Source organism: Mesocricetus auratus, unplaced genomic scaffold (assembly GCF_017639785.1).
Source record: "Mesocricetus auratus isolate SY011 unplaced genomic scaffold, BCM_Maur_2.0 Super-Scaffold_100008, whole genome shotgun sequence".
NCBI lineage: Eukaryota > Metazoa > Chordata > Mammalia > Rodentia > Cricetidae > Mesocricetus > Mesocricetus auratus.
In genome coordinates, this window is record NW_024429192.1 from 53655685 (window position 1) to 53678414 (window position 22730).

The window sequence follows — 22730 nt, forward strand, 5'->3', positions numbered from 1 at the left end:
GACGATTTTTTAAAAATCTGTTGTCAACGCCCTATTTGGTGTGAATAGATTTTTGTCTCCACAGGAAAAGTCACATAACACAGGGGCCAAGAGAACCAAAGATAGGTTTGCATAACTCCCGCTATGCATAAGACATGCAAATGAGTTTGTTTGCTTAAGGAAGGAGCTTCCATGGCACAACTCCAACATGGCTTCCTTTCCACAAGGGACTGTGTGCCCCTTTGCTGCAGTGGCAGTTGCCTGGCCCCTGCTCTGGGTGAGAAGACAGGCATCTGAGGCTGAGCTGAGGATGAAGCACCTGCCAGGGAAATCTTAGTGTGATCATCTTCCTGTGTGTAGTTTGGGGTGTAGCACGTGGCTGCAGGAATGCCCCTAAAATCCTGACGGGTGAAGGAATACATTGCAAGCCCTGAAAGCAGTACTCATGACGTAGGCAGGAGGTACATGACCCCTGCTAAGGGTGAGCAGACATGCATTTGAGGCTGAGCTATCTGCCAAGAAGAACTTGCCCTTGTAATGAAGGAATCACATACAGCACAGGAGAAAGGACACAAAGATGCCTTTCTCTGAAATAGCCACCGACGAGGCAGGAACAATGGAGAGAAGGGAGGATAAAATTGAGGTGTTGTTTTCATTCTTACAGTCAATGGGGCCATAGAGAGAGAGACTGGTGATTAGGCCCATGCTAACGAACTCCTCCCTGGGGGGCTAAAAACTTGGAACCCAGGGGAAGAGTTGGACAGTGAGGGAGGAGAGAGAAGGGAGGAAGTATTCGAAGACAGCTGTCAGGGAGCTGGGACTGGAGCTCAGTGGCAGCTCACCTGCCTAGCATGTTCAGGGTCCTAAATTCAATCCCCGGGACTGCTCCTCCCTGTAAATGATCATTTAACCCTGGCATCGTGGCACATACCTGCTGGTAAAGGAAAGAGGATCCAAGTTCACGGTCACCCAGCTTCACAGTGAGTTTGAGGCTGCCCTTAGCTATATGGGATCCTGTTTTTGTTTTTAAAGATATACACCAGATCCAACCTTTATTAGAGAGAAAGGAAAAAAAAATCTATAAATCAGCATTCAGATGTGGGCCTCTATCTTGTATGGTGCAGGAAACTATGATAACCAGGGAATGTTCTGCCTTGAATTGCTTGGATTGTAAGAGACTTCTGGCTTGTGAGGCTGTGGGGCATGGGGACATTTGAGATATTTAGAGGGCTATGGAGGTGGGTGTAATGTAACCATTCATCACTCCTTGAGACAAAGGCTGCATTATCTTAGGCAATACGAGGGAAAGCAGTCCAGGCTGAGGTCCCTATGAATATCAGGGTCTGGAAGACAATGGAGGAAAGACAGGCATCACTGAAGGAAATGGGAGAGCAGTGTTTGTCATGGTCCAGACAGGCCTGGGTTCACAGGAGAGTTAAGGCGGAAGCAAACTCAGCAGGAACCTCAAGGCTGGTATGGGGCTTTCCTGGTTTGATGGAGACACTTGGTAAGCAGGTGAGGCTCTGGCAGACCTGTATAATTTAGACAGGCATGTAAATTGGGCTCATCATGTGCTGAAGCATGCAGCAGGGGATGAGAAGAGAGGAAAGCCAATAATGGGACTGTTCAAGGTCACCACTCAAAAGCAAATGTAGCAAGATTGTGCTGATCCGGAGTTCCTAAGGGGTGTGTGTGTGCGTGCGTATGTGCGTGCGTGCGTGCGTGCGTGCGTGTGTGTGTGTGTGTGTGTGTGTGTGTGTGTGTGTGTGTGTGTGTCTAGAGGCGGGAGGGGGTTGTTAGAAAACCAGACATGGACTAGTGAGCTGCTGGAAGGTTTCACATCCTGAGCAACAGTTCCTCAGGGTGGTGGAAGCCAGAGCAGTACAGGTGAAAAAGACGGCGCTTGTCCTCGAGGTGGTCAGTATGCTGCCAGAGTATGCTGTGTGTGTCTCTCCTCGGCAATGAAGTACATCCGGGTGGAGTTAGTGGCCGGCATTGTTTACCCAGACCAACACCCTTTCTTTCTGCAGGCAAGTTTAGTCAATAGTCAATGTACGGAGTACTGCCTGGAGTCTGTCAGAGTCATGGAGCCTGTGCCAGAGTGTGCATGACACGTGAGGACACATCTGCTCCCAGTGGTCACAGGCCGGAATGAGGAGCATGCGCTGTTCCTCCCCAGTGTGTCAGGGGGTGGGGCATGTGCAAGATACCCATGGCAGTACCCCAGGATAAGAAGGCCTCGTTCAAGGATAATGACTAGATTATTGAGCGCATCCGTGCAGCTGTACCCGGAATTTCTCTCTTGACAGAGCAACTGATATGAGGAATGAGATATTTTCATGGTATATTTGAATGGGATGACATTTTTGTTTTCATATTCTTTAATTAAAAATTTGAGACATAAGAAGTAATGGGTTTCATTATGCCATCTTCACACATATGTCACTTTGTCATCATTCATCCCCTTCCTCCATTATCTCCCTAGGTTCCCTTGTTCCCTCTTGCTGGCTCCCTTCCTTTCTTCAAATAGTTGGTTTTTTTATGTTTTTATGTCATATGAATTCCACTACCCTCTCTTTCACCTCTTCCTTTAGGAGTTCTTCCTCCTTTCTCAAGGTGGCCTTTCAACACACACACACACACACACACACACACACACACACACACTTAAATTTAGCTACTGCGTATGAGAGAAAATAGGTAGTATTTTTGAGTCTAGTTTATTTCACTTAACATAATGATTTCCACCCATCTGTTTTCCTGCAAATGTCATGATTTCGTTTTTCTTTAGAACTGAAGGAAGTTCTTTGTAAATATGTACCACATTTTCTTTATTCATAGACACTGAGGCCAGTCCTCCTTCTCAGCTATTGTGGACAGTGGATACGTAGAGTGTAGCTGAGCCGTGTTGCAGTTCTGGTCTTAATTTATTGAGGAACCTCCGAGCTGCTCCTGAAGTGACTGCACTAGCTTACACATCCACCAGCAGTGGATGAGGATCCCGCCTCCCCCATCCTTGCCAGCATTTGTTGTCATTTTCACAATAGCCATTCTGACTGGGCTGAAATTACTTTTAATCTGCATTTCACCGATGGCCAAGAGTGCTGAAGACTTTTGAAGTATTTATTTGTTCTTTGTGTTTATTCTTTTGAAAACTGTCATTAAGTTCAGTAGTCTGTTGATTTGAGTTTTTTTGCCGCCGACATTTCGCAGTATTGGTTTCTTGTCTGGTGTGTAATTGGTGGAGATTTTTTCCCAGCAGTAATCTACCTTGTTAGTAAAGTGGTTCTCAACCTGTGGGTCATGACCCATTTGGGGGTTGCATATCGGATATCCTGCATTTCAGATATTCGCAGTAACATAATTACAGCTATGAAATAGCAACAAAATAATTGTATGCTTGCAGGTCACCACAACGTGAGAAATTGTATTAGAGGATTTAAACATTAGGAAGATTGAGAACCATTGTTCTGCAGATATATTTTTAGTTCATTTGATCTATGATGTTTTCTGAAGTGTCTTCATTGGTTTTAAAGATTTTTGCTTTGTTTGAATGATCTATGCAAAAATGAGAGTGGGTTATGAAATCATTCACTTGGGAGGATGAGTCAGGGGGATTGCTGAGTTTGAGGCCAGTCTGGTTTACAAAGTGAGTTCTAGTTAGGCTTTAGAATGAAACTTTGCCAAAAAAGAAAGAATAAATGTATAAATAGCAAATGAACGAGACAAGGGAAACTAAAGAGGAAGCAAGGTAAACAAGCAACAGGTGAAAGGCTGGAGAAGAATGGCGTAGAGGGAGATAAAGAGCAGGAAATGCTAAAAAATTACAAAGGACAAAACAAAAAACTCCTAATGAGAACATTTGAAAGCAAAATTAGATAACTATAAGGAGGAGAACAATTCCTAACAGTTCATAACTGTCTGTAACTCCAGTTTCAGGGCATCCAGTGCTCTCTTCTGGCCTCTACAGGCACCAGATAGGCATGTGATACATACACACATGCAGACAAAACACTCATATAATTAAAATAAAACAATCTGCTCTTAAACACTAAAGCTATACAATGAAGGGGCTGGAGAGATGGCTCAGTGAACCACTGGCTGCTTTTGCAGAAGACCTGATTTTGGCACCCAGCATCCACTTGCAGGCTCATAACCATCTGTAACTCCAATTCCAAGGTATCTGACACCTTTTTTCTGACCTTCACAGGCACCAGGAAGACACGTGATGCGCATTGTACATGCAGGTAAACATTCATACACACGAATAAGTCAAAACACTTAGACATGATAAAGTAAAAATACTACTAAACTATAGGAGGTTTTGTTTGGTTTTTAAAGTGAAATGTCAGATTAGAGTTTCATTTTGGCTGCTCAAAAATTGGAGGCTGTATTTTTCTGCATGGGCAGGTAGGGACTGTCATCTGGCCTGGGGGTGGGGGTCTCTTACTCTCTTGTGGTTTATGTCCGCGTTGGGCAAGTGCCCAATGTCTGCTCAAGTGGTCTTCATTTAAAAGGTTCTCTTCTTTCTCTATGAGGGGCCTCTGCTGGCCTCACTTGGCTTCGTGGGCTGCTGACTGTGCAGGTTTTCCCACCCTCCTAAGTCTCTCCAGACTGGACCGCCACGGAGGCAAAGTGCCATGGTAACCAACTGGAGCACTGAGGCAGCAGAGGCCCTCTCTTCACATTTGAAAGTCCTCCTAAGTGTTAGTTATCCTGCTGGAGAGATGCACTTCGTAGTTCTTGGGTTCTACAGCAGCGAATGCAAATAGGTGGCCCCAGAGGTTGATTGATCCTACTGACCTCAGCCTTGGGCCTCGCTATTAAACTCCAGTGTTTCTCTAAGTGAATAAGATCTGCTCTTGGCTACAGAAAACAGCAGGGTTTTGTACTTCATTGTCCAAGTTGAGCCTTCTAGGAGTCTACACTTTTCTGCTAATGGATCTGAGACTCATTGTTTCAGAATATTTGTTTACACTGTGAAAATGAGTTTATTCCAAGGTGCCTTCTGATTAGTTTAATAAAGATCTGAGTGGCCAATAGCTAGGGAGAAAAGAGGCAGAGCTTAAGGAGAAAGAGAAGACTCTGGGAAGAATAAAGGCAGAAACATTAGGAGACATAGAACAAACAGAATGTGTAGGAGGAGAGGTAATAGCCACAAGCCATGTGGCAGAATGCTGATTAATATAAATGGGTTAATTTAAATCATAAGAGGTAGTTAGAAACAAGCCTAAGCTATAGGACAAGCTTTCATAGTTAATAAGAACTGATGGGACAGAGGAAGACTCATTAAATCTCATGCCATGTCCTGAGGGCATGACTTCCTGTCTCTTGTCACCAGAACTAGCTGGCTTATATTTTGTATGATATTTCTTCTGGGAAACTATTCTGGCCAGTTTTAAGTCAATTTGACATACACTATAGTCATCAGAAGGAGCCTCAGATGAGAAAATGCCTCCATAAGATTGAGCTGTAGACAAGCCTACAAGGGACATTTTATTAATTAGTGATTGCTTGGGGAGGGCCCAAGCTCATTGTGGGTAGTTCTGTCTCTGGGTTGGTTTTCCTGGTTTCTATAAGAAAGTAGGCTGAGCAAGACATGAAGAAAAAGTCATTAAGCAGCATCCCTTCATGGCCTCTGGGTCAGTTCCTGCCTCCAGGTTCCTGCCCTGCTTGAGTTCCTGACATCTCATTAGAAATGTGTTATATGAAACTGGGAGTAAAACAGACCCTTTCTTTCCCAAGTTGCTTCTGGTCATGGTGTTTCATAACAGCAATAGTAAGCCTAATTAGAACAGAAGCCAAATGTTGGAGTTGTGTTCCGCTTAGATTCCTTTCAACGTGTTGTCTTTTTCTGAGCACATTCTAGCTATTTTATCACTGCTGTTGTGACTTTCTCAAGCTCTTGTTCTCAAGTTCAAGTTCTCTTTGAAGCAGACTCTAATCTTATATTAACTCTTCTCCTTAACTGAGTTAGATATCTTACTTTAACTGCTGAATCCCAAAGCCAACTGGTGTTTGAAATGGACAGTGGCAGATTCTCTCTAATCCATGTAAAAAAGTTTCATTATAGAATTGTAGTCTGAGTGTCTTACAGATGTACTGCTGGGGGAGAAGTGTTGCACATAATATTTTGTAGTTATGGACCAGCATGCTGCACTACCACCTTCTGGGCAAGATGTGCCCATGGGTACAATAGTAGCATGAGCATTACTGGTGCAACCAACTATCTTCTGGTTGGATTTAAGGCCCATAGGCAGAAACTCATGCTTGGTACTGCAAGTCAGAGTCAGGGGAGGCAAAAGATCCCATGGCGAAAGCTAGTGCTATTGTTTTCAGCAGCCGTGATGTGTCTGCTAAATTGCCTTCTAGACATTTATTTGCAAGCTAGCTTTATGTTGCTGCCAACCTTGGTCAGCTATGGGCAACAGTTATTGTGGAAACTCATAACTGGTCAAACTGCTGAGAATACATGATTGTTGCTGTGGCCCAAGGCTTAACGTTAAATAGAAGGAAATTATCTATCTATCTATCTATCTATCTATCTATCTATCTATCTATCTATCTATCTTTGGTTTCTCGGGACAGGGTTTCTCTGTGTAACAGCTCTGGCTTTTCTGGAACTAGCTCTTGTAGACCAGGCTGGTCTTAATCTATCACAGAGATCCATCTGCCTCTGCCTCCCAAGTGCTGGGATTAAGGGCTTGTACCACCAATGCCCAGCTATAATTATGCATTTATATCACCCCCACCAAGGCTCAGAGAAACTCAAACCTACTTTTATGTGGTAAAAGGTAAACACTCTCATAATTTCATTTGGCCTTCATTGGAGAAAAGGAAACTAACAAAACTATTTTATTTTTATTTATTCATAGTAACAAAAACCAGAAATTATAAAAACAAATTAAATGAAATATGGAAGCACACTAAATACAAATACATTTTCATAACCACATGGGCAACAGAAATCTGTTGGAACTATTTCCTGAAGTTTAACTTTATTTAGATCATAGGTATAACCAAGGAATTCAGACTGTTCACATGGACTTGGTTACAGATGGAGGAGCCTGCTTTTCCAAGACTGGTACTAGTATCCAGAGTCCTGGAATATTTATATGGGAAGACTTCCCTGGGCTCTGAATCTTAAGAGACACTGCTGTTTATTAAAAACAACAACAAAACAGAAAGCCCAGGGAGCTTACAGTCCTGGCCTATAGGCTTCTGGAGGACTGTAGAAACTGAACTTGATCCAATCCTGCTTGTTGGTCCCATGCAAAACTCTACCTAAGGCTCCCCAAACTAGGCTACTTAGCAGCTTCTCATGAATGGTTTACGCATCACATGAATCTATGGCGGTACAGACAACAGCGACCTTGCTCACACAGAAGTAGCGGAATTCAAGAGGAATGTGGTCTTGCCCTCTTGAGTGATGGGATAGTCTTGATTGAAAACCACTGTTCTAAAGATGACCAGTGAACAGACACTGTAGCTCTTTGCTTTGAGCAACATGATATTCCTGCTCTCTCCCATCATGGCCATGGACTGGCAAAACTTTTGATTAAGGTATGCTGCTGTGAGCTCTCCAAAGCACTTGGAGAGGGTGTTGAAATCTGAACTGCACAAGGGGTTCAAGAGTTTTCTAATGAGATGGGACATAAAAGCTCAGAACACTCAGCAAAGTGGAGTTGTCTCCTTTAAATGAGAACAGGGAAAACTATTTAGGAGGAATTCCATTTCTGTCCCAACTTTCCACATTTGCCTATGCAGGAAAATCTCAATAATTTATTTGGAGGGTCTACAGTTTGAGTTTTGCAAATGAGATAAGGTTTTGATATTTTTTGTGATGTTAAATGCACATGAAACAAGGCAGGAAGGGAGCTAAGAATCTGAGGTTCAAAGAAAGAACTGACTTGCAGTCTTCATTTTATACTGCTTTCAAAGCTGGAAACTGCTTTCTTCATCTGTATGGGGAAATCTGACTCCAACCAGAGACTGCACTCATGTGTACCAAGTTGAGAAGGTTGGAGGTTGTCCTTCATGCTCTCTTCCTGGGTAGACTGACCCGTGAAGCCCTCACCCCAGCCACCTGACAGGATCATTTAGACCAAGGCAAAACCTGGCCATGCTGTTCCTGGCTGTCTTTTCTTGCTGTATGGTTTCATCTATCCTAAGGAGAGAAGGCAGAGTCACAGGACCCTAGCTTCCTCTGGGCCAGTTACCTAAACCACAAACTGTATCATTGATTAAATCCCAAGATGCATTCTTGCCACTTTACTAAGGATATTGGAACCTAGAGCAGGAGCAGACAGGGCCAGGGTTGCCCTGCCAGTTAGCCACAGATTACTATGTGTTGGCAGGCTGGGATAACCTGGGTTCCCGTCCTTTGTAAAACAAATGAACTCTTTGGATTTCAATAATTGCCTATTTAGATGCTTCTTCCTGTGGCTTTTGTCTGAAGCATCTTACACTTCTTGGCATGTAGCTGACCTTCTAGAAGCCCGGGGTGGGGTGATGCGGCTCTGGCTTGCATCTAGTCTAGTAAGGGGCCATCTATGTTATAGAAAAGCTCCCAAACCCCTTTCACCTCTGAAATAGTAGGACTACTGAAAAAAATAATTACAAAAGCTTAATATCTAGACAAGAAAATGAAATACTAAAAAGTGACAATAATATAATGATAATAATTGAGGAATGAAATCAGCTTGCAAAAAAAAGTCTTTTACAGAGAAATAGCACCTTTGGTTAAAAAAAGTGTATTTTAAAAATTTGGTTAGGTCTCTATGGCGCTTGAAGTACATAAGTATCTGCATCATTTAAACACAGCCTCCTAGAAAGTCCATCTAAATCTGAGGGACACAGGTCACTAGTGGGATGGCTGTGTATTCAGGTGATTGTTGGGACTGAGGGGAAGCAGATATGCTGCAGGTCTCTCATGCTGACCCGGAGTGACAAGGGTCAATGCGGCAGGATTCCTCTGCACAGAGCTCCCCATTCTTCCTCCAGCAGAGCCAGCTCAGCCCTCCCCCCAACATCACATGCTGTCCCTGCAGCCTCCGTAAAGCTGCTGTGACCCCTGAAAGGATTTGTTTGGACCCAGGTCTGCTCCTCTGTCAGCATGATGCAGTTTCCTTACTTGCCTCCAGCCCCAAAGTGCCCTTTAGTTTCTCTTAAAGCACTCCTGAAAATGAAGGTTGGGGCCTCCCCCTGCTAACCAGCCACCCTCATTTCCTTCATTGCAAAACTAACAAAATAATATTCATTGCCAGACAAGCAAATACTGGTGGTTTGGTGATCACAGCAGACGCTCGTGAATACTGGACTCAGCGCTGAAGAGGAGGAGGCGCTGGTCTCCAGACATGGTGCTATGTGCTTCTTGTTAGATTTCTTTGATGTTTACCTTCTTGGTCTTTTCAGCTGTTTCCTTTGAGATGGAAGAGGAAATAATCATTGTACAAATACGAAGAAGTTGACGGTATTTATCCAGGCCCCCAGACTTATAGCATCAATAGACACATGATTATGCTAGATTTTAGTTGTTTACTTGTACGGCTCCTTCTTGTTTGATAAACAACACGAGGCTATGTCCACTGATATAGCCTATAGCCTATCAGTCTACTGATATAGAGCTGGCTCTATATGAACATTTTATGAAATAAGCAAACCATATTATTGTCCCACAGTTTTAATGATAAAGGATACTAAAGGGAAAATATTCTGAATCCATGTCCTACAAAATTACTAAAATGAATAAGTCCCAGAGGCAGACCGTTTGGGCTTGAATTTGGCTGTTCAGCTTTCCTAGTGTCCTTGGGAGTATTCTAAAATCTATATTTAAATGTCTTCAACTGTAACAAGAGGGCACACTGTACCAGCTCTTACAACAGCACCCGACACATTCTTCCAAAGAAGATGTACACAAAGCCAATAAGGACACAACACCATTAGACACTAGAAGAATGCACATGAAAATGTAATGAGCTACTACTACACATCCAGTAGGTCAGATGAAACAGAGAATAACAGTAACAAATGTTAGCATGGATGGGAAGAAAATGGAGACCTGTTGGGGAGGGTGTACAATAAATGGTGTTTGGAAAAAATGTTTGGCAATCAATCCCCTGGGGATTAAACACAGCATTATTTTATGTCCTCAATTCGATTCCTAAACATAAGGGGAGTGAAAACATAGTCCACACAGGAAGTTGCACAGTAAAACAGCAGCATCCTTCATCGAAGCCAGAAGTCACCTAAATATCCATCAACTACTGACTACATACACAGAATTTCATATATGTAGACTGGCACTCACATAAAGAGGAATGCAGTAGGTTCACGCCTCAAGCATGAACCTGAAAAGCATGATGCCAAGTGTAAGAAGTCAGACAGAAAAGGAGCATTCTATATGATATGCCCACACCAGGCACATCTACAGTCAGAAAATAGGTTAGCAGTTGCCAAGGGCAGAGGGAAAAGAAATAAGAAAGAAGAGTTTCTTTGGGGTATGTTAAAACACTCTGGAACTAGACCGTGAGGAATGCCAACAATCTTAGGAATACTCTGAAAGTCACTCACTTGCATAATTGCTTATTTTAAAGGGGTGAACTTTATGACATGTGAATCAACCTCAATTTAAGAACAGACCCCAAGAAATTGCTGATTACATTAGCTGGCATCTACTAGGCAAGCTTGGTGTTCCATGTCCAGCTGCCTTGTACTGAATATGTTGCAGTGAACACTGGCTTGACTTCTCATGGCCTACACCTGCATCTCCTCGGAACTTTCTCTGTCTTAGGAGTCTACTATGTTCACACATGTCTGAGGACAGAAATGCTAAGAACTGTTTCCTGGTAGCAGCTCTCAGATGCTGACTGATGGAAGGTTAGGAGAGACACCCCAGCCAATCCCACCTTCAGCAACTCCTTCAGGGACCACAGTTTAGTAGTATAGGCATGGTAGCATCTTCTGAAATCTACTGTGTTAAATGAAGTGTATTTTGTTTCCCTCATCTCCTGGGGCATGGACAGCTTCTGAGTGGTATTAAGAGCCTGGCAGCAACAGTGACATTTGAACCAGCCCCGTGGCTGCTTACCTGGTGCTTCTGGAGTTCCTGGGCATATCTGGTCATCTCCTCCTGTGTCTGGGTCTGGGCCCCCTTCTGAGTCTTTCCTGTAAGAAAAATTAAAGTTCAGAGCAGTGGAGGTGTGGTAAGCCGGGGAGGGCTACCTAACAGACTCTCCACTTAACCTGTGGAGGAGAGTTGAACATCCCACCTCTCTCTGAGCATCGAGTCATTCAGAGTAATACAAATAAGCAGTCTAGCCTATGCCCTGACTTCTGATCCTGCTGTTCTCTTTAACTCACAAGACAAGCTAGTCCTACAGAAAAGCAATGGTGACCACCCAAGTCCTGCTCAAAACACTCCTGGGGCAGTGATTCTCAGCATTTCCCACACACTCACAATGTCCCAGAGAACATTTGCAAATGTAATTTCTGGTTCAGGATGCAGTTGGTTGGCAGAGTGCTTGCCCAGCATACAAACCAGGATCCCCACCCCCATGCTCAACCCCCAGAACCGTAAATAGACAAATAAAATAAACTCAAGTTGTCTGGCTTTCACCTATAGAAATTTTGATATAATTGATTGGGGCGGGTGGTAGCTGGGCCCAGACGTTTTGCTTTTTGAGGGGTTCTGTACACCCAGGGTTGATAACCAGGATGTGTAGCAAACATTTGTCAAGTACAAAAAAAATTAGTAAAAACAAACAAACAAACAAGCAAATCCTAGCAAAGCAAAACAAAACAACAACAAAACCCCCAAACGACCAACCAAACAAAAAGCAAAAACCTTACACAGGTCCATAAGATGTTCTCTTTGTAGATTATAATCTAGAAGGTTTGGAAGGGTGCCTGGGAATCCATTTGCTGAACACAACACTTACCATTAGGAACAATAGACACTAGTATCAGTCATAGCCAGCTCCCGTGGCCCTGGCCCCTTCTGGTGTTATTTCAATGCCCTGTCAGTGCCTTTGAGATTTGTGATCTAAGATGACACTGCTAGTGTTCAGACACTGGCCTGAAGACGCCTTTTCAGTTTCCTCTTATGTCACAGCCTGTACACCAAGATGTGTTGAGGCCCCACAGACCGAACTTTCCTTAAGGAGGGCAATTAGTCCACAGCGTGGCTATGGAAACTGACATTATCTCATGGGAGTAAGGTGTTGTCTGATGCAATGTGATTGGCTTATTACTCAGATGTTTGTGTTTAGGGTTCCATAAGTCAGTGCACACTCACTCATGCATCTTAGAAATGGATGAGGAATACCTTAACAAGAGCAGCTCGATATATGGAAGGGAGTTTGGGAAGACAAATGGGGGGGTGCTTCTTGGGTGAGGCAGGCTGGGTCCCTACTTAAGGATGCCCTCTGATGGCTTCAGTACCTACAGGGTGGGTGTCTGGCTATCAGTTCCGGTGTCTTCTAGAAAATTCTTGTCCTTAAACTGCCTCTGATGCTTTCTCATCTGTCCCTACGGTTAGGTTGGCCATCTATTCTCTCACACTGAAGCAACTTGGACCTAGGAAGGTTGGTGAACCTATGGATAACACTGGCTTCCGCCTATACCGCTGGTGTTCTGGGCTCCATGGCTAGAGTGCTTCTTGGGTTTGATTGCTATCTCTCAGTGACCATCCTACTCAGTTCCCCTGAACATAATTTTAAGTACCAACTTTTTCTTGCCTCATTAACTTCTTAAAATATATCCTCGGGGTCACTCCTGCAGGTAGAACTTTTAAGTCTGGTTCTAACTGACATTTCTTTTTACACTCAGTGTGACTTCCGTTCTGGACCTGGCTCTAATACCCTTCTCTGATTTGCTTTCATCTGGCTCTTTGCCTCAGTCTGACTTTGATGTACGTTCCCTCTTGATCGCTGGCACCACTGTAGCTCAGGTCCCCGATGGGACATGAGTAGTTCCAATGTACTCTTTGACCTCTGCTCTGCCTCCCAAACTCCAACACCTGTATGTTCCCAACCCATCTTACCCCTGTCTCAATAGTCTTAATTTTTAACTAATTTATTTTTTACACTTTCCATTTACTTTTTTTTCTTGCCTGGTATGGCAAATTAAGGTGATTTTGACTTCTGATCATCTGACTCTTTTATATATAGTATTTCCTCAAGTGTCACAAGGACTAAGTTGGATAATATACAAAGACCATGGAAGAGCACTGGTACATATTTCTCACCGATCAATTTTTCTTTCATAATGGTTATTTCAGTCTGATAGAGACATTCATTGGTGCTTTGAGCCACCATTCTCTCTCATTTGACATCTCTGGAATGGTTTTCACACCTGATTCATCCAGAACAAGTGCTCCACCCAAAATGCTCCCCAGGGGGGCTGTGGGGACGCCACTTACTTCCAGTCCCTGGCCTTTCTGTTCCCCATCACACCCATGTCACCTTCTCTCACTCAAGTCACAGCTCTGCTCCCTCCTTCCGCCCTAAGCATGGCTCACCATCGCAAGTCATCGCAGTGCAGACCCAGTGTCCACAGGAACAGACACAGCGATTACAGTCTACCTCAGTCTCAGCTCCATCTGCGTATGTTTCGTCCTCCAGGGCACACTCTGTCGGATCATAAATAAAGGCAACAGTTGGGACGTGAGGGTAGAGCGTGGTGGTATCTTTGGTACAGTCTGAGCACCTACGTGTCCCCCTTCCCAGACAAGGACTGCCTTGTCTCTCATGGTCAAATGCTCCATAAACTCATGGCCTTAAACCCATCATGGAGCTGATGGGCTGATGACAGCCCAGTACCATGGATGGGGGCTAGTTCGGTATCTCTGGAGAATTCTACCGGTTATTTCTGACTTGCACCTTCCTTTCCCTGTAATCCTGCCCTCCCCAACAACACTCAGTTTCTAGACTAGACGTACTCTTCTCAGGAGGGTTGAAGGATGGGTTGAGGCACTTGAGGAACTCCTGGAAGTTGAGTTTCCAGTCGGCATTCTCATCAGACAGTTCAATGAGAGCATCAACACAGAGTCCTCTGAAAGAAAACACAAGAGAAGCGCCGTCAGCAAGGTGGTGGCTTCTTCCCTACAAAGGAACGAAGCACAGGGTCCCAGACACCTGGAGCCTCAGGCAAGATGACTGTTCACTGCAAACACTTCTCTCCTTTTTGGCCTGTCACCATTACCCAGTTACTCCTGTAACATTCAGCCTTCAGCTATTAGACTGGATATCACATCACGCAGGCTGTTCAAATGCTCCCCCAAGGACAACTAAAGTTTTGTGAACAGTTTTGCTCACCTTGATTAACAAATGCTCTCACTATTTGCACACCTTCCTCTAAATTGCCTCTTCCGGTGGTATGACAGCCACGTCAACCAGTCCAGAAAAACAAAAGCAGGAGATGATAGAGGACATGAAAAGGAAATATAGGACTTGAAAGAATATTACATTCAGTCAAGAACTACACCATCACCATTCTAAAAAGAGGTCTGTCAGAAGTTTTATAGAACCTTGGTTCCATCACTCCCTTTGTTGACTAAGACTTGGGCCCTGGCTCAGCTACTTCCTACTCAAATGTTCCTGAGCTAGTTATTCAGACTTTCTGAGTTTATTTTCTTACCTCTATAGGTAGGGGGAAAGTCCCTCCCTCACTGGGATGTTTTGAGGGTCAAACATCAGAATTATCAAATTGCCTAAATCCAGGTTACCAAAAGATGAGCGGTCCAGGACTATGTTTAGAAAGATTCACAGAAGCTGCACTTTGAACTTGTTTTGAACAAAAGGAGGCAACTTTCCCATGCTTAATTCTTCCTGATGTACTAGTACCATACCAGAAGGTTCTTTGTTTATTAATGTTTATTCTAAGAAAATACTAAAAGAAGAAGATATGCTTATAGCAATTAGGGAATTCTACATGAAACAGCACTAATCATCTTAAACACCAGGAATGAAATTGTTTTGGGTTTACCACTAGAGAATACATGAATACAGTTCTGTCAGAAGGTCAATGACAGAATATCAGTTGCCATACTCAGAAGCATCATGGGTATGGTGAGATCTTGATAATTTATTCTAAAATTACAGTCTTTTCTCCTTGCAAGTTCTGACCCCAAACAATAACAATGTTGATATCCCAGGTTTATAATGTTCACAGAATAGATGAGGAAGAGAAATCCTACTTTTCTACGCCTTTCACATTGGCACTGGACCTTCTTCTGCTGGTGGAAGGGGTTCAAACCCCTCTCTCAGGTAACCTTCCCTGGGGACCATATGGCTAGGTCCTCACTCCCCACCTGAGCAGTTTGTTTTTCTCCTGATCAGCATAAGTGGTGATGTTGATGGCTGTTTCGTTCTGCTCCACAAATTTCAGGAATTCACTGGAGTCCAGGTGAGAGTCACCATTATCAAAGTTCTAGAAGAGATGAAGAGATCTCTCAGGAGCGTTTAGGAAGTCCCGGTTTTTATTGGTATGCTCTCTGGCCTGACCCCTCAGCTCATCTTATTCTTAATACACCCCAACTCTGTCCTGACCTGGCCTCCCTATGGGCAGTGACTCAGGTCAATGGACACCCAAACTAGGGAGTGGTACCCCAAGATGAGCAGGTGGAAGAGCCCAAACAGAAGCCATCAGGGGGTTTCTTTCAGTATAGATCCTGCTCAGGAGGGCAGCCTGAACTGATGTCTGCATTCCCTAAGAATACCCTGTGACCCACTCCCTGACACCGTCATACAGACCACGGATAGCATCATTGTCTCACACCCTAGTGAACGTACAACAAGCTGAGGCATTGTAAGCAGTCAGTTAGATTCTGGGAGATGAAACCCTGGGTGTATGATTCTAACAGGCTGCTCAGGAGAAGCAGCGGTGCAAATGCTTGCCAGGCTCCCTTTGGGACCCACGGAAGTCTACCTTTGCTGTTTAAGAGCAGCCTCCCTCCTCCTCTGCCCCGCACTGCAGGGCCAGTGCATATGTGCACACAGGTCCTCAGGCCACACTGTGCAGGCTGATGACCGGTGATACCCCAGGAACACAACTGAACAAAGAATGGTGAGGTCATTCCCTCCAAAGCAAGATGCTAAACCAAGACCTCAGCCATCTGAAGCCATTCGTCATGCCTAATCCCTAGCAACAGGAAGAGGCATCAGCTGGAGGGTTTAGACCAAATTCCATGTTGGATGCTGCTGGTATCCTAACTAGCCCTAGGGGGACCCCTCCGTTCCCCACACTTTTCTTCGGCTGCACTGGGAAGCGATCAACATCCTCATGTTATTTTCAAGTTGGTTCCTTTCACTGTGAAAAAGAGTCTGGAAGAAATGTCTGCCTAGATTCCTGGGCATGGGACAAAACGTGGCCAATTGTTCTCCTCCCATGACTGCCATGCGCCACATGTAAAATGTCCATGGCATGAACAGTGAGAGGAACACAAGAGACAACCATTATGCCTTTACTTAGAACCTGCTTGTCTTGTCACTCTTGGCCTGATCCTCAGGGGCAGGTGGGAGACATTCTTTATGTACCTACTGTATACCTCTCCTGAGCATATCCCCATAAGCCACTTGTGAGGTTTTGACTAAGTAAAGATGCACAATTCAGTAAGCTTGATCATGGAGAGGGCATTCTGAGGACCAAAGAACTTTCCCGAATACAACTAGAGCAAACCCTGTCCTGTGTGGTGACAAGAGTGAATGTAGGGGCACCTGGTATAAAGTCCAATTGGCTCTCAAAAGCCAGTACTTTGTGTGCACACTTCAACTCTCGGGGAACCAGAATGCAGGTCTCAAACCAAGGGGATATCCCATCTCTTGTCAATCTCATCTCATCCCATCTCTTGTCAATAGCATTAAATCCAGTGGCATCTCAGTCTCTGGCCAGAATCCAGCATCCTTCACTCAGCTAACCCGCTGCTAAGGCTGGTTACCTCTGCAAGCCCATCTGTAGCTCTGTTTTCTGAGACAGTAACATTTTTCCATTTTGACTGTATGATTGGAGAAAGGAAGGAAGAGGAATGTTTTGAGATCCATGCTAGAGAATCATACTTGTATGTTGACATAGTGTTCAGAGGAGATGGACCGAGCCAGGCATTCACTCTCACAAAGCAGCCAGGACACTGGGGTATATGATGCTTGGGTCAGGGAGGTAAGAAGGCTGGCTCCCCTTTCAGCCCCACCCCCAAGAGCTCCCATCTAGTGACACAGGTATGAACAGCATGGTATGGAAGGCTCTCCCACCAGGCCCTCCTTTTGTTCTGTTCTGAGTTCATCAAAGAAACGGTGACTGGACCATTGGGAGGGAAGAGGCAGCCTGGGCCTTACTTGAATTCTGATTAGTGTGAGTTAAGCCAGCTGGGCTGGAGAACAAGGCTCTGCCACAGAAGTCCGAGACATCAGATCTCTCACCTACAGCAGCAGTGGATCTGGTGGGATGGCATCTCCTGCAGATGTCTTGGAAGAGGGGCTTTGTGTTTGTAATCTCTGAGCAAGCTTTCTGAGATGGGAGAATGCTCCAGAGATAAGCTGTTTGTGCTGTGGATTTTTTTTTCTTTTTGCTAGGAGCCTGTAAGAGTGTTACTGCCTGGGGACATAGAGATGTGTTGAATGGCATAGTGGCCTGGGTACTTGGCAATCAAATTTAATAACAGGTATCAGAAGTGCCTGAGGCCAGCTTCCATCTACAAATGGTTACAAGATCCCAAGTGGCCTCTTGGAATTAGTGTCCTATGCCCAACAGCTCCATGCTGTAAGGATAGGATAGAATGAATGCTTACAATAAACCTTGCAGACACTACTCATTTGGCTTTGGGAAAAAATATTTTCTTTAAAAAATTAAAATTACATTTATTTATTCATGTATGTATGTATGTATGTATGTATGTATGTATGTATGTATGTGGGAGTGTCATGCCATAATATATGTGTGGAAGTCTAAGGACAGTTTGGTTTTCTTTTACCATGTGGGTCCTGAGTATTGAACGCAGGTGTTAGCTTTGGCAGCCAGCCAGGCCTGAGTCATTTTATGTCTCTTTCTGCTCTTGTTTGGTTCTCTTGCTCAGCAAAGTAATGCAGTTTTTCATAGAGAGGAAAATCACCCATTTCTTCAGTGCTCTGTCATGTGGGAATGGCTAGGACACTGAAGGGTGTAAGATGAAAACTAGGAATCCAGAGTTTAAATCTCTGTAATAGTGGAGAAAACTTCTATCTAATAGAGCAATACAGGAGATGCCTTAAACGATCAAATATCCATTGCAACCCAACCCAGCATCTCTTCATCTGTGTCCATAATGCCAGCTAAAGAATCCACAGACTAGGATGGTGTGAAAGGTGTTTGGGTGGTCCAAGAGTTCCCATGAAGTCCCTTGTATGTGTGGAGCTACTCTAAGCTAGTTGTGGGGACAGCAGGTTTTGTGAGCATGCACTGGAGTTGAGTGTCCAAGGCACTGATCTTAACATGTGCATCTTGAAGGCGCAGAGGCTTGGTGCTTCTGTGGGAACACAGTACATGAATGTGTGGCTGAGTGTCTGTGATGGGTGTGTGTGTGGTTTGTGTGTCTGTAATATTGTATGTGTCTCTCTGTGTTCTCAATTATCTAGCAGAGCACCCTTAACTGCTTCTCCCAATGACTCTCAAGGCTCCTGAATAATCTCCATGTGTGATAACCCACACCCAAGCCAACAATTCATTTCCTCACTCATTTCCCCTTCAAAAGCAGTATCTTTCTGGGTGTCCAGATGGAACTCTGTCTCTTCTACTAATATGGTGGACAGCAGCACTACTCTGATTCTGGAACAATCTCCAGTCCCACGTGATTCTTGACTCTTCTCACTTGAAGAAGCCATGAATGGTCAAGTTAGTGACGTGGAAAAACGGGTGGTAAGCTGGGCAGGAGAGATGCTGAAGTGGGTCTGGTATACCAGAAGGTGCTCTGTGCCAGCTTCCGAAGTGTTACTCAGGGCAGGAGAGAACCCGGCCACATTTCCAATGGCAGCTCCTGGAGACTCTGGTGGTTTTAAACGTTCAAAGGGATGTTGGACAGACACGTTGGATCCCAAAGGTCAACTGCTGTGCCCCTGCTGATCAAGCAGGCTGCAACTTTCACAGCTCCATAAAGTAACTGGTGATGTGGGCACACTCAAGGACTCTAAGGAACTCTGTCTCCTGATAGCCCCAGAAGGGGAAAAGGGAGTGTTCCCTTCTCTAGGACTGATCATGTTGACCTTGACTCTGATTACCTTAAAGTACTTGTCCAGAATTTCACTGTAGTTGCTGCCTTTGGAGAACCAGCCATCTGGAATGATCTCAGCTTCCAGCCACTGGATGATGCGACGCCGGAGCTCATCGCGGTTAGCTTGATAGCAGACAACTGCGGAGTAGAGGGTGGGGGATATGTGAGGTGGGTGTGAGGAAGAGAATCCCAGGGTCATCCACTGTCCAGAGCCCAGTTATGAAGTAGCAACAAAATTAATTTTATGATTGGGGGTCACCACAACATGAGGAGCTGTATTAAAGGGACACAGAATTAGGAAGGTTAAGAACCCCTGGACTAGAAAGTTGAAAGAGTGGTCAAACAGAGGAGTTGTTATTTAAGAAAAAAATGAGGAAGAAAAAAAGAAGGATGTTTTCATGAATGTTAGGGAGCAAGGAAGAAAAGAATCATCTACTAAAGCAATTCTCCTGGTTCTGAGATAAGCTTAAAGAACTAACAAATCAATAAATGAAAACATTAGTTATTCATGCTGTTGGATTGCTGGGGTTCTCCTTTTCTCACCAACCGAGCCTTCCAAAACTCTCTCTCCCATCATTATTATAAACAACAGAAAACAAGGCAAGGAAAGGGCCATGCCTCAGCCCTGCTCTGGGCAGCTGTTGCAAGCCATGTGGGAACAAGTGGGAGTCATGTGGGTAGGGAAGCTGGGGGAGACAGCTCTGGCCAAAGGAGATTCCTGGAAGACAATATGCCAGGACACGAGGAGGTGCAGGGCAGGACCAGGCAATGAACATGTGGGCATTTCCCACTCCGTCCTTCCTAACTGGTTTAGGGGAACTGACTCAATCCTATGAGCCTTTATACTCTGAAGTAATTACAGTAAGACCTGCAAGGTTACTGTGAGGTCCGGGCCTATAAACCATGTTGAGATTTTAATATGTTTTTAATAGTAAGCTACGGCAGTCACCACACTGGCATTTCCAACTGTCTTCTGACAAAGAGGCGTGTCTCCTGATTTTACTGGGTCCATGACATAAGCATGTCTTACAAGACCCTGAAAGAAGGTGTCCCTGGCTGTCCCTATAGGACATTTACCACTCAGCAAAAATGCAGAAGAGCCAACATTTAGACCCAAACAGCTGCTTTGACCGGCAGACACCAAAACAAACATTTTTATAATTCAGTCTCGTGGTTTTACTGAGCTGTATTGCCCTCAGACCAGATCTGGATCAAAAGTCCTGACCCCACAGGATCCTGGCAGCTCAGCAGGGACTGTGAAAGACAAGATGCTTCCTCCATGATAAGTCTCCTTCCTAAGATGCACACACACTGCAGAAAGGCCAGGTACTTACTTGGGCTGGCAGACGGACTCACAGACTTCTTTTCTGCAAGACAATAGGAGATGTCAAGTGAAGAGTAAAAGAAAATGCCGATGGTTTTAGGATGAAAATTGTGAAATCTTGCAACCTTGTCATCATTTTGCCTTAAACTCTTCTTCTTTAAATTAAGATTTGTTTATTTTTATGTTATATGTATGGGTATTTTGCTTGCATGTATGCCTATGCACTATTGTGCATGCCTGGTACCTGCAAGTCAGAAGAGGGCCTCAGGTCCCCCGGTACTGGAGTTACAGATGGCTGCTAGCTGCTATGTGAGTATTGGGAACTGAATGAACCCAGGTCCTCCGGAAGAGCAGCCAGAGCTCTTGACCACTGAGCCCTCTCCCCAGCCCTCTGCCTTCAATCCTTATGTCCTTTTTTCTTGTAGGGTCTAAGCATGGTGAGATCCTTCCTGCTTGTGGACAATGGATCACCCTTCTAGATTTATATTCCTTCCTGCTGGGTTGAGCAGTCCCTGGAATTTCAAAACTTCATATAGAGATTACTTCTGCACAAGGGACAGAGAGGAGACTGGTGTCAGGGAAAGGCAAAGATGGAATGGCTGCCCAGGCTCTAGACTTGGAAAGGTCTGGTGACTAGAATCATGCTTGGGAGTCCATCTTTCCAAGTGATCACAATGACAAGAGTGACAATAAAGGAAGTATATTACTAGGCTGAGAAATGACCAAATTTTAAAATCAGGAAAAGGAGAAATAGACCTCCTTTTTCTAAAAGGTGTGGATATCCTTTAAGGGCCTTTTTACCATTGCTGATTATTGATGCAGGCAGCTTATTTACTCTCCAGCTGCAGGTGATGCTGAGAGCAGGCTCAAGTCTGATTCAGGGAACACAGGGCAAAGTCAGCCAGACCAAACCTAGCAGGCTTCTGAATGTTAGGACGGAGCATCTCCAAATGGTTACGTGGTCAGCCAGGCCACCCTGCTACGGTTTCTGTTTGTCTCCCTGTCACAAGACCTGCCTTCAGCGACGACAGCATGCCTTACCTTTGCAGTGTCCATCATAATCAACCTGGATCTTGGACCCAGTGAGGCAGGCATCTCTATGAAGTTCACAATGGTTGATATAGGTCTTGCCATTACTGCCGCACACAGGCCTCTTGTGAGGTTTGCATTGCTGAAACAGATGGTCAGGAGAATGTTTGTGCAGCCGTGCAGGCTAGAACATGCCCTTACAGCCATCTTGTCGGACGACTCACCACCAACAGAGATGGAGCATGTATATCACCAGGGCTCAGGGAAGCCTGCTTTGGTCATCATCAATGACTCTACTGCACTTGGTATAGAAGTTCTACTTCGAGTTCTCCACGCTCCTCTGTTTATCATGGTCCAGTGCCAACTTTAGAGTACACAAACCCCTCCCATGGCTGAAATATTTGTATTCCATGTATCCCCAGTGAAATAGCACAAAGAGGCTATGTTTTCAGGAGATGATGAAGTCACCAGGGATCCTCCTCATGAATGGAATTAAGGCCTTTACAGAAGGGGCTTCCCACAGCATTTGGCCTATTGGCCCTTGTATCGTTTGCCATGTGAGAACACCATGTTTGAGGGTTCCTTTGCAAGCAGGGACCAGGCCCTCGCCAGACATGAATTTGTTTTGATCTTGCATGTCACAGCCTCCAACACTGTAAGAAGTATACTTCTGTGGTTTAGAAAGAGCCCAGCTTGGGCATTTTGTTAGGGAAACAGAAATAGACAAATCCCACTATCCGTGACACAAAAGAGTTAGAGCTGAGAAGTGGGGGCATGGAATCTCAATGCACCGACACACACACACACACACACACACACACACACACACACACCAATTCTTCAAGGACCAAATGACAAGGATTTCATGTTCTCTGTAGCATTTGGGAGCCATGCAGCTTTTGTTCTAATTTCACAACTACTGTTGTAAGGCTGACAGTGAGTGTGAAAGATGACAGGAAATCATTAAGGACAGAGATATGGAATAAAGTTCATCTGGTTTGCAAGCAGGCTAGGACTACTAGAGGTAAGAAGACAAAAGACAGATGTTAACCAGAGTCCAACCCCTCCATTTTATACACCAAGATACCCAAGGCAAGAAAGTGAATGAACTTCATTTAATCACTCAGCCAACATTTACTATGAAGTGCTTGGTATGCTTTG

The 22730-nt window shown here is 44.5% G+C and overlaps 1 protein-coding gene across 1 annotated transcript in view; it reads right to left on the bottom strand.

The window, feature by feature from the left end:
• Positions 1-6830: 6830 nt before the first annotated feature.
• The window catches only part of Fstl1 (follistatin like 1), a 49358-nt gene continuing 33458 nt past the window's right edge, over positions 6831-22730 (bottom strand). Inside the window, exons 4-11 of the mRNA XM_005071502.4 lie at positions 21582-21711; positions 20551-20583; positions 19224-19354; positions 15290-15408; positions 13919-14031; positions 13499-13609; positions 11069-11145; positions 6831-9400 (exon numbers count right to left, since the gene is read on the bottom strand). Coding sequence (XP_005071559.1) covers positions 9356-9400; positions 11069-11145; positions 13499-13609; positions 13919-14031; positions 15290-15408; positions 19224-19354; positions 20551-20583; positions 21582-21711 — 759 coding nt within the window. The 3' untranslated portion in view covers positions 6831-9355. The remainder of the gene's footprint in view (positions 9401-11068; positions 11146-13498; positions 13610-13918; positions 14032-15289; positions 15409-19223; positions 19355-20550; positions 20584-21581; positions 21712-22730) is intronic.